We start from the raw sequence: 12,526 nt of genomic DNA, 5'->3' as shown, positions 1-12,526 counted from the left end.
CCACTGAATACAGATGCATCCAAGGTTGACAATGCTTCAGTAGAATGGACTGGGACATCTCTTTCCTTCAATGAAGACTGCGTATCCTCGTGGTTGGGGTTCTATACACAACACCAGAAACATCAGCAGGAACGTAAGGCGAGGTGAAATGCTTTGCATAGCCTACAACCGTAACGATGGAAAAAACTTAACTTTACAGATCTTAGAGCAGCTTGCTAGGGTTAAATTAATGCTTTTGCAGACAAAGAACAGATAAGACAGAAAATGCATTTATTTAAACTGCTGTACAATGGAAATCTCAATCATTTTCAAAAGCCAGCTGAGGGAGAAGTGACTCACGTAGCTTGCATACAGGAAGCCTCTTTGCAGTTTTCAGTGCTGAATTTCTTTTTCTCTGAATACGTCACTTGTGTGAGTGCAGTTATCTGCTGAGTGGCAACAATGTGTTTGGCAGTATATAAACATGGAGAAAGACATGGTTCCTGCCCTGAGGAGCTTACAATCTAAAATGTGACATGGACAACACTATTCCAACGTATAACAATCAACTGAAATACCATCAGTCAGGTATAAGAAGATCCATTTTAACAAGCAATTGGAATACCAAATATATATATAAAGGCCACAGGTAGGACAGGGTGGTGTCTTTGTTCTGTTATGTATTTATATGTTCAGGCACAAAAGGTAGTGATTAGTTGCTTAAGAGAATGATTTTATTTTCTTTGGCAGGGCTGCTCCAACTTGTGCTTCCTGAACAAAAATAAGGAAAATTAAGTTAGAACTTAGTTCTCCTTCCGTGATTTTACATGTCTGGACAGTGGACAATATTGGGATGAATTAATTTTCATGCAACAGAGGTAGCGTGAAAGAAGTGACGGATTTTCTGTCCTGTTGAGGCACGAGTCTCCACATCAGCGTACGGCTGGTGAAACCTATGGCAACTACCTCAGAGACACAGTTAGCTGGGAATCCCACGAGTTCTAGTGTATCACACTCTGTGTCTGCAATCGGGGCAGAGTTCTGCCACCCAGGGGAAAATCTGCTAGAAATTCCAGTTTTCTTGTAGGTGAACAGGTTTTCCCTGTAACTGATTGTCTGATCTCTATTTCTGTGCAGAGGAGAAGATACAGTAGGAGGAAGAAGAAAATCTGGAAATTAAATTTGAAACCACATGCTGGCAAAACTTGAGCGATGCTGGATGGTCATACGTCTATACAGACACAAATTCTGCCTTCCAGATGCTTCCTGGTTTAGCTGCAATGAGTCTAACAGCTAAGCGTACTTTTGGCCCGTCAGTTGGGCACTTTGTGCATATATGCTGACCGTTCAAGCAGCACACACCCAGTGTGCTGCTCTTTGCACTGCTCACGTGGCAGTGAGCTGGGGGGCACCGTGGGAAGATGCGAAGGAGTGTGCCCAAAGCAGGTATCAGAAGCTCGGCGGGGAGGTGAAGGTTGTAAGAGAGATGGGGAATGGATCGAAGGGCCCGCAGTATTTGGTGGGTATTAGGGATCACAGAGACAGCTGTGTAGGAAAGTCAGATTCATTGGTGCCACAGAAATGGGGAATACCAGCAAACTCATTAAGGGCAATAGTTCTGACTAACTGTTATGTGTCAAACGCATAATACCTTTTTTTTGTTTGTTTTTGTCCTTTTTTTCCATTCTTGTCATTGCATATAACAACAATATGTACAAAAGTTTCAAGTTTATGTTACTTTAAGAACATTTAGAAAGTGTGCTGGCTATCTTAATAGTTACCTGAAAACCTGTTCAAGAAAGAATGTGTCATAGGGAAGTGTATTAAGACTCTTCTTGCTCCTCCTCCTCTTCCTTTTCTTCTCCCTCTTCCTGCTTTTCTTCTTCTTCCTTTTTTATACAAAATAGTTGTAATCATGTAGGAATTGAAGCAAAATAAACAGTCTTGACATGCAGAGCTCTGCTTTTGCAACTGTTATGTTCCTAGTAAATGCAATATTATTAAAGCTTAAAAAATAGAATAGAACAGAGAAGTGAAGTATAGAGCTTGTAATCTTAACATGCCAGGGCTCGAGCTTTGTGGAGTAAATAGGCAAATGCTAGAACATAAGAACCCCTCTTCTGACAGAGGTTAGAACACAGTATATGGTTAAGCTGTAAATAGATGTTCAAGGTCAAAATAAGAATATGAAATATATGCAATTATGACACAAAGTTTAGTATTTTTAATTATATGCTTTCTTGGAGCAGTAAACAAGTCAAGAAGCATGGCACAGGAACTAGACCCTTGAATAATCTAAAAATCATTTGGAGTCAGATAATACAGCCTTGTTTCTGTTTCCAAAGTTCTTATTTCTCTCTTTTATAAAAAGGAATGGCACAATTTAAAGGCAATAGCCCTTTCCTTCAGTCAACCAAACAGTTATCTGAAAAATATCATTTATGTAACACAGACAACAATCTGTGTTTGTCTTTTAAGAGCTAGTAAATGAATCTTTAAAGTGTAGTCGTACTCTGAAAAACAACTGAAAATGGCATTGTAGGCTTCTCTGCTCCTTCTCTTCCAGCAAGCACTTGTTCAAAGGTACTCCTTCTGTGTGTATAAACAAGCTTTATCTCAAAATGTCATACCTTCATATACTACCTAGACTACAAAAATTATGGGAATTTCTTCCCGGCGTAATCAACCAATGAAAGAATACATAATTACTTTTCAGTCAGGACTGCAGGTAGTATATGAGCACCACAGACCCTAGGTTTTCCTCTCAGACACATACTGTCTGTATGAGAGTCACACCTGAGTCGCTGAAGTAAAATCCTGTTTAAACATGCACTTGGGAATGGACCTGGGTAATCAGATTCCTCGTTTAGAATTGTTGTTTTTCAGGGAAAACCATTGCACTAAGGGATCAACCCTGCAAAACCAGAAATGTAACGCGAACGTCCACACAGATCAGCTGGATTAGAAGTTCTTGTGCCAAAGGAATATTGCTTCTTTCAGCATTTTCCCCAGGAAAAGTGCCTTTCATTAGCACTCCTTGAAACAGGGCCAGGCAAGCCCACGGACAAGCAACATCTTTCAGATATTAATAACTTCCATTCAAAACTCAAGTCAATTAGCTTTTACAGAAAAAATGGGTATTTTTCTTGCTTGAAGCATTAGTTAGTGGTGCCAGGGTGCACTGACAGCCTTAACAGCCCTCGCCAGCCTCACGAGGAGCCCCCACGCTTTTCCCATGGGCCCAGGAGCTCCATTTCAGCTGCCAGGTCCACAATGCATAACTCTGACAGCGGGCATGTGTACGTATACACATGCATATATGCATATCTTGCAGTTTGGAAGTGGGAGGATGTGAATGTGTCCTCTTATTAATTGCAGGTTTGTAGTGGAAAATAGCCTAATATAATCATTAGTTTTACTGGGAACACTGAAAAAATATTCAAGGCATAAACTTGCAACGCTGGGCAAAGCAGAAAAGTGTATAAGGATTTGCACCTGGGTCTTATAAATTCTGGCAAGGAAAATATTTCCTTTATAGGCACAACTGCCTAAATTGTCAGTGTGACTCTTTCACACTCACACCACTAAAAATGTAATCAGCATAGTGTCAGTTAGCGATTGTCAAAGATATAGATGCCTTGGGAGTCCTTGGCAAATTTTATTAAAGAATCTGTGAAAGACCATTTCTCTTCCATTTACAGTTTTTAATGATTAAGGGCCTATCTTTGTTCCTAAACAATAAGACTATGATATGACCAATAATTATCTCTAGCAGAATATAATACTACTATATTTAGTTTCATGAATAAGAATTTACTAACTTCTGAGTGAAGCAATGAGACCGAAAAGGAATTAAATGCACACAAACAAAAGATGAAGGCAAAATGTCCAAATATACTATACCCCTGTTGCTGCATGATCTTCCTTGCTTTCCTGCATAAGAGATACAAAAGAAAATGTTTAAAAGGTAGACCAAACAAAGAATATCAGAGGTCATACAGGCAAAACACAGCAGAAATTAAACACTGAATTTAGAAAAATTATGTGGAATTCAGTCTTCCAGATTAACTCACAAAGGACATTTAAGCTAAGCTTTTACTTTGAAAAAGGGCTATAAAATCATTAAATACAGCTCCCTTTTTCTCAGTTACTTCCAATCAAATCTGCTTCATTGACAAACAAAGCGTTAGAGCTGGGGTTTTGTTTGCTTTTACAGGTGTTTTGGGGTTGGGGTTTTTTTGGTAATTAGCTGGTCTGCAAAATGAAAGTTAAATCAGAATTATACAGAGTCTTATCTATGTTATATATCATCACTTAGAATCTGGCTTGCAATTCTGTTAACTGTTGTAGGCTGGAACAGATGCCTTGGCTCAACAGTACTGGGGAATAAGAAATAATACAAGCTGGTTTTAGACTGTAGATTGAGCAAAAGTCATGAAGAGAAGAGAGACAAAAAAGAAAAAAGGAAATGTACAGTGAATAGAATTTAATACCAAGATACCAAGCTGGTTATTGTAGAGAAGAGCTAATCTTACACAAAATCCCAAAGAGAAAGGGCAAATGGAACAGTGCCATGCAGAAGGCATGAGCGGTTGAATAGAATGAGTTGAGATAAGGAAGTGAGCTGCAGTGCCAGGGTTTATATATGGCCTGGGGAATTTCTGAGACAGGATACAGACTTGTATTATAATATGATTTCTGAACATGTTTCTAAAATAATTCTGCCCTGAAGTAAGCCTAATCTGTACTGCAAACTGATTTAACTGGGACAGCACTTAAAAAATATTCTAACCCCCAAGCTAAAATCTAAAGCTAAAATCGGATAGTAAAAATAAAGAAAAATTATGACTATCATCACATCTAGTGACCAGCAGAATCCTTGCTGTGCCACGTGCATAGGAGGTCACAGCCTTTTCCTCAAAAAACTCAAAAACAAAGGGACAGACGAAGCAAGAAAAAGGGACACTATATCCAAATAAAATGGTTCCTCAACCTTCTCCATCAGAGGATGGGGATTAGGAATAAAAAAAAAAAAAAAAAGATTAGGAAGAAGTCAAGGATCATCTTGATGAAGTGATTAGGGAAGAAAAGCATGCAACAGGTTTAAGGTGAAAAAAAAATTCATAATCTAAAGATATCCTATTGCAGCTGTCCCTTGGTGACCCAGGCTGAAAGCTGTTCCTGTTACTTACTACTGGATCTGTGTAATGGCCTTTCTATTTCAACATCTGCTCTGGGCTTTCCTGGATGCTTGTGTGAATGAGGGGCTGGAGCTGCTGGAGCCTAGGCACTCTGAGGAACGACCTGTCCCACTGTGCGCTTATCCCTGCCACGTTCAGGAGACAGCTGCTGACTTAAGAGTTTTGTTTTTCAGAGAGTTGGGGTCTCTTGCTGGTTTCCTCAGGGTCATACCACAGCCTGAAACAAAAAGCTGGATCTTCTGGACTCCTGCATCTCCCAGCAAGGGCAGCAGAAGTAGTAGGGGAGGGCTGCAGCCTCCACACTTACCCACATTGACTGTCGGCTGCCAATCCTTCTACTGAGGCTTTGGAGGAGCCTTCTGAAATCTGGGACCCTCCATGCAGCTCCACAATTGAGACAGTCACAGTTTATTTTCTTATCTGTCTTATGCTCATTGGCAAAGACTAAGATATCTTTACCTTGCCAAGACTCTTCTAGAATTTTTCTATAGCACTGGCGTTTCTCCTGCAAAGTCACTGGAGAAAATCTGGCTGGGTTACACCCTGCATCAGAGAGTTGGTTTTAAGCTGGTTTGAAACTGAGTGCTAAATAAAGCCAAAATGCCAATACTAGATTCCCACTGGTATATTAATTTAGAAGCAGAACATAAAACTGCGATGTTTAAATTATGGCATTTTGATTTGAGGGTTTGTTAAAAGAGTAAGTTGACACTCCAAAAGGGACCTGACTGCTGTTCAAAAGATGCAACTGTTTGGCTGCAAAATACAGTGGGCCACTGATAAGAAGGTCACCCTTTCAGAACCCAGTATACAGAGACCAGCTCCTAATAAGCTAGAAGAAAAAAGACATGAGTGGGGAAACCACATGGAAAACATCTATTCAGTGTGGTTAAGTGGTCAAACAAGGTGTGCTGGGCTGCAGAACGAGAGGAAGAGAGGGAAATACTGAAAATACTGTGTTGATATTACACGTATCCTTTAGGACCTAACATCCAGTGGAGATGCTCCAATGGCAATTTGACAGTCTTGAAACGTGTTTAACTTCATAAAACCCTGGCCAGGTAAGGAAATGTTATTCTAGCTTTCTTTTATAAGGGTAGAATGAGATACAGATACAAAAGGCAGAATTCATCTCACTATAGCTGCCTCAAAGTTATTCTTCTCATCTAAATTCATCCTCTGTGTGCTGTCTGTAGTGAATGAGAATACCAGAATTTCTACAGAATGATTCATGCCATCCCAACAGAAGTGATAATTGGGATAAACTGTGGCAAGGTGGACAGATGCCACGTCACTGAAGTGATTTGTCCTAGGTGACATGGGAAGTGGGTGGTGGAACAGGGTGAAAAATGGGTTTTGTGTGTCCCCAGCAGGAGTCTCTGGTACCTTGCTGCCTGCAGTCGTGAGCACCCTCTCTAAAAATGAGACAGGAACAGAAACTGTGCTTTTTTCCTTCCCCTAGGAGCTAACATACACCTGGCATGATGAAGGTGGGTATCAGAGTTGGACGATTTCAGGAAGACTTTTCCTCCTCCTTATGTAAGACCATGTAAGAACATTTTGACACTGCCAAGAAAGGGGAGGATTTGTAAGACTAACCATATTTTATGCCTTTATAACCACAGAAAGATCTGTTCAAACACACTATCTTGCTCCCTCCTCTGCCACTCCCCTCCCTGGAAAACTAAAGGAGAATATATTTTCCACTTAGAGCTCCAATCCATTCTGTGAGAAATGCAGCAAGGTGCTTGTTGTATAGGAGTAAAGGAGTGGTATTGCATTATGTCATTACAAAACCTCTCATACACAGCTGCTTGACACATTTGCAGACGTGTTCCAGCATTCTGTTCTCATTTGAAAAACATTAGAGTAGACTGCCAGCCAGAATGGCAAGTAACCTAATCCAGCCAGGGGATGCACTGCAGTTTTATGCTGGCCTTCTCTTAAGAACTAAGGAAAAAGGTATTCGATGGCACTCGTGTGCTGGCTGAAATTCATAGAGACATAAAAGGTGCTTGGATATAATTTAAGGAGAAATTTGAGTTCCCACTGAGGACTGTCTCTCCTCATTGCCATTTTGAAATTTTAAATGGTACTTCCCAGTGCCTGAGACTCGCATGAGGCTGTGTAAAAGGGTGCTTTTCCAGCCTAACAATGACTTTTCCAGCCTAACAATGACTGGTTCAGTCATTGTTAAAAATGGGAATGGGGAAAGGCTTACAGAGAGGTGCTTCCTCTGGAAAAACATTGCAGCTAGATGGAAAAAAACCAAACCACATTTGTTTTGATCTTGGGTGAAAGAGATGATGCATTCGTGACAGATATTCCACTGGGACCATCTGATCTCCAAACCACAAAAAAACCCAACAAGTGTAAGCACTTGATCCAGCAGTAGGCCTGCCTCTTTGGGAAGAGAGTCACCTGACACTGCAATATCAAAGTAAACCCATCCCTAAATGCCAAACTGTCCAAGCAGCAGGAGAAACAAAACATCTGGATCCCTATCTCCAGACACAGGACTCATTTTTGCTTAGTCTCTGCTGGGTCTAGAACCTGGCTGGTAACATAAACACCCCACTGAGGAAGACACCAGCACACAACAGAATGGTCCCTTTTTGCAAAATCCATCTACCCTTTCAACCAGAAATACTTTACTGATGTTAGCTAACTGCAGGATATTATACTAGGGAGTTGAAGGAACTCAGATGGCTTCTTACAAGAACCTTTAGCACTGCAGTTTGAGATCTGCCCATATCAGACCATTGTGCAGGCAGAAAGGATAACAACAGTCTCTATTTCTGCACTGCCCAAGGGTTTCTGCATGGCCTGGAGAAGACACAGTCAGATCTGGCTTGCTGCAACAGCAGCCAATGCTGGTACATGACAACGAACATTAAGAACTAGTTTTATGACCACTGCAGAAGCCGGCCATTGATAGCAGTAAATTTTTCCACACAGATAGGACTCTCATGTTCAGTCCTAAATTATTCTCCATAACTAGAGTCTGGTTCCAAACGAGCCTTAAAAAAAAAAAAAAAAAGCTTATGGTAACAAATGGCAAAAGGAAACTGTTAAAGACAACTCTTGTTATAGAAGTTCCCTGGAGATTTATCTAGGTTTCATATCACCATAATGCCAAAGAAAATGCATCCGAAAGACAAGCAGGACCACTCTGCAATCAGTTTTTCCACCCCGAGGCACAGTAGGAGGGCCTGCGGGTTTGTTTCATGTGCTTAGCACAGGTAAAACCCTCAGATCACAAAGGGAAAAAGGAAAAATTACCTGTTGATCTTCTGATGGTGACTGATCAGACTGAGCTTCTTCATGAGCCCCTTCATCTGCCTTGTCTTCTGTGAGTGCCTCAGTTTCATCCGTGTCATCAGACTTCTCAGTCTCCTGGCAGCAAAGGAGAAGTCATTGTTAGCCTCAGGGCACATAACCAACAATTCATTTCTATAAAATTCTTCACTTTACAGTTTTGGGAGGTGTTTTTCTAATTTTGCTTCAGCACTCAAATGAAAATATACCCTTTTGGACGTTTTCCTGTGAAAAGAATGCTTGTTGGCATGTTGATCTGTTGGTAAAGGCATGGGGTTTGTATAGGGAAAACATGAATTCAAGCACTTCTTCCTCTTCAGAGCATAGTAGATTCTCTAATTTTTCTGTGGAAAGTTTAATAGGAACTGATACTGACCCTGCTGGTACATTCTAGCTTCAGGAAAAAAAGCCTTTTTCCCCAGCATGCGTTCCAATTAAACTTCATCAAGAAGCTACAGAAAAAGAGAAGGCTCTTAACTTTCTCATTTAAAATCAGGAAACTGTTCCTCAATTCACACACCAATCTATCAAATCTATTTATTCGAGCACCGTGAACATGCACCTCCTAGAAAGCTCTTTATTTTAAGTGCTGTTGTACTTTCAGCTAGGTAGCTGTGAAAGGTCACGCTGGATCACACACTGTGTCAGATAAAAGGAGACCTGTATGGCCTTGAGTGGAACAACAGAAATAGGATGAAACGCAATAGCATGAAGTGCAAAGTCACTTTATTTGGGACAGGTAGTTCTAGGACAGAGATTAGAAACAGATATTTCTACTGCGCTTTGGGAGCTCGTTAGCTGATGATCTTCAAAGAAGAAAAAGATGGATGTATTTGAATAATCACAGAATAACTGAGCCACAAATGTGATGCGATAGTGAAAGAGGTAATAAATGTGATCCTCAGATGCATGAGGTGCGATATAGCTGGTGGAGCTGAAAGCAAATATTAATACCATTGCATAAGGCCAAGGCAAAACCTCCTCTGGATCGCTCTGTACCGTTCCAGTCACTCAGGCTGAAGAAAGAGAAATTCAGACTGGAACAGGTGCAGACGGGGGCTACAGGAATATCTGAGGGTGTGGAGAGCCTGTCTTATGAAAGGGTGACCAAAAAAGCTTCATTACTTTAATCTATTGAAATTAATGCTGTGAGGGGATATGATGGCTCTCTAAAAATAGATCAGAGTAAACATCAGGGAGGGACGGGATAAGGAAGAGCACTGATGTAGATACTAAATGTGTACAAACTGGCAGTAAATAAAAATTCTGATCAGCAGTGTGAAATTTTGGAAGACCTTTCTAGTAGAGAAGCGGAGGCAAAGGACCTAATTCATTAAAAGGGAATCTGACCACTTCTGAGAGGTGTTATCTGGTGTGGTTGCCTCCAGCAACAGAGAATTGGGCTCAGGGGAGATCCTGTCCCATCTCATGCTAAGTCCTACATGCTTTGGGCAGAGCAGCATGTCCCTGATAGAAGATGAGCTCCTTTCTCATCCCTGTGACCAAGCCCTTACAACTCATCCACCTAGTCAGTTTGGGGTTTTCTGCTTTTCTGTAATTTCATTTGTCTCTACAGTGAAACAAATGTCGCCAGTCACGATCTCCTGTCCTTTAAGCTTCACAAGTCCTCCTCCAGTGTCCTCATCATATATGATTTCTTCAGCCAGTGTACTTAGCCTGCAGAAGCGTGACACAGCATAGCTATCTGGCTTTTAGCCCCAGAGCTGACTTGGGTGACTGCTGGCTTAGGGATCTTTGTCCCATGTGGGACACATGATGTGGGTGTGCAATATAAGACATGCCCTCCGGCTGAGGTGCTCTGCTCAATGGGGACAAAAGTGATAGAAAGGAGGTTAGGAATGTTTGGAAGCAGATACCATGACAGAATGAAGACGGACAAAATACTTTTGCAGTTTTATCTTTTTCCTGAAACTTTACGGTCTGTAAGATTTGGTGCCCTTTTGGCAATTTTCTCCTGAATCATGGAAAATACGTTTTATGTGTAAGGAGCTTGCAATGAAAAGAGTTAGCACATAGGCTCATAAATTCCCCTTCCTCTCTGCAGGAAAAAAACAACAACAGCAAAAAACCCGCCGATCAGCAGCAAGCATGGCCCTCCCTGCAGTCCTTCCCAGCACTGCGCTGCCCTTGCCCTCCTGGCAGCAGCGGCCTTTCCAGGGCTGCATGGTGAACTGGAGTGGGAGGCTGATCAAGATTAAAGCGTTAAAAAGAAAAACATCTCCATATCTCACACAATTTGCACAGTCCATTACACAGCTGCATGAATGTTTTTGCCAGCACGTGGGGGGGTGCGTGGGGGGGAGGAATGAGCAGCTGGGAGTAAGCAGAAGGAGCCAGAGGAAGGAGGAAGGAGAAAAGACTACTTGTTTTTCTGGCAATATTGTGTCATTTCAGGTGCACATAAAACTGTGGGCTCGCTGCACTCTGATGCTGGTGGCATTGTTATTGAAAACAGTTCTACAGAGACATTTGTTTGGCTTAATTTATCTTTTAGTTTTCCCCCACAAGCTAACAAAATATTTTAAGATTAAAATATGTAGCAACACAGATATATATTGAAATTCTCTTCTGCAACATTGTGTTAATACATTGTTTTCTTAAGCAAATGATAACTTCCTTACGGATACTTTCTTTGTAGCAGTTCCTAAAATGAAAAGGATGGTGTTAATGAAAGCTAAATTGGTTAGATATTTATTTTCAGCATGTATATTAACATTTCATTTTTAAATCTATGTATTCAATATTTTTGCCAGATACATAAAATACATGAAGACTGAAGATGGCATTCTAATTAAAATGAACCTACTATGTAAAACTATCATCTCAGATGAATCATATACTTACTCAGAGCATAAGGCTAAAAAAAAAGTTGCAGCTGAAAGAACTAAACTCTAGAAGCAGCGTGTTATCAGCCAGAACACATGCGCGTGCACACACACATACGGAGTTCTTGTTAATTACATGGACAACTGTGATGTTTAGAATATCGTCATTATACTAGCTCTCCATAGAAGCACAAAATTTAATTTTTAACTAATTTAAAATGAAGTACCATTTATAAAGATTGTTTGACAGGTCATTTTCTCTTTAAATCAAATGCACATACTGTAAATTTATAATTCAAAGCAGTCTTAGTACAAGTTGTCTTCAAGTAAGAGACTAAAGCTTAAGTACCTATGGATTTTGGGCTAGCAAGATTATGGATATTAAGACCAAGAATACTAAGATTAAGTATTTAAGTATATACATGATTTGAAAACAGACCTTCAGCTCAAGTAAATCAGCTTCACTGAGTTCACAGAGCAATTGCAAACCTAAATTATCTTGCTACAAGCTACCGGCTCTCTGGACTTCTGGGAAACAGAAGCAGTTTACCACAGCAGTTAATAAAGATCTCAAAAAAACTGACTGTCCCTGAAAAAAAAAAAAGTAATTAATTACCTGCATTAAAACCAGTATGCTAAGCATACTGTTTGTCATCTTAGTTTAAGTAATAGGCATCTCATTGACACTACAATTCACCTGTACCATTTTAACAAGTAGTACATTTAAAACAAGTAGTGCAGCCGGAGCTTTTAATGGGCTGTTCATACATCACCAATATTTCAGAGCATTTTCAAGAATATTGAGAACAGTCTCAGACTAAGCATAAAAATGAGGGGAGCTTTAAAAAGAAACAAACCCCAGTTTGGGGGCAGCTGAGACTGACACACCCGACCCTGGACGTACAAACTACATTGAGTATAGCTCAAATGTACACATGTATGCTAGTGGCACATCACTGTTCATGCCACTAATCCAAGATTAAATGAGATCATTCAGAAATCTATCACTAACTTCAGTGATCTTTGGGTCAGGCACAAAGCATTGTTGTCCTTTAAATCCCAGCCTGCCATGGAACGTGTTTAGAAGTTAGAAGTATTTAAGACCAGGTATTCCTTCAAGTGAGAAGGTATTTCATATTAATAGACTAAAGAACTTATTAACACAAACCCTATGGCTGCTGC

At 40.4% G+C, this 12,526-nt stretch overlaps 1 protein-coding gene across 1 annotated transcript in view; it reads right to left on the bottom strand.

Annotated features, from left to right (window-relative positions):
* Positions 1-253: 253 nt before the first annotated feature.
* SH3BGR (SH3 domain binding glutamate rich protein) overlaps positions 254-12,526 on the bottom strand; it is a 30,659-nt gene continuing 18,386 nt past the window's right edge. Inside the window, exons 4-7 of the mRNA XM_010307772.2 lie at positions 8,463-8,576; positions 3,883-3,912; positions 1,761-1,868; positions 254-750 (exon numbers count right to left, since the gene is read on the bottom strand). Coding sequence (XP_010306074.1) covers positions 1,803-1,868; positions 3,883-3,912; positions 8,463-8,576 — 210 coding nt within the window. The 3' untranslated portion in view covers positions 254-750; positions 1,761-1,802. The remainder of the gene's footprint in view (positions 751-1,760; positions 1,869-3,882; positions 3,913-8,462; positions 8,577-12,526) is intronic.

Source organism: Balearica regulorum, chromosome 1 (genome assembly GCF_011004875.1).
Source record: "Balearica regulorum gibbericeps isolate bBalReg1 chromosome 1, bBalReg1.pri, whole genome shotgun sequence".
Lineage (NCBI taxonomy): Eukaryota > Metazoa > Chordata > Aves > Gruiformes > Gruidae > Balearica > Balearica regulorum.
This window is presented reverse-complemented; position numbering and strand designations above follow the sequence as displayed.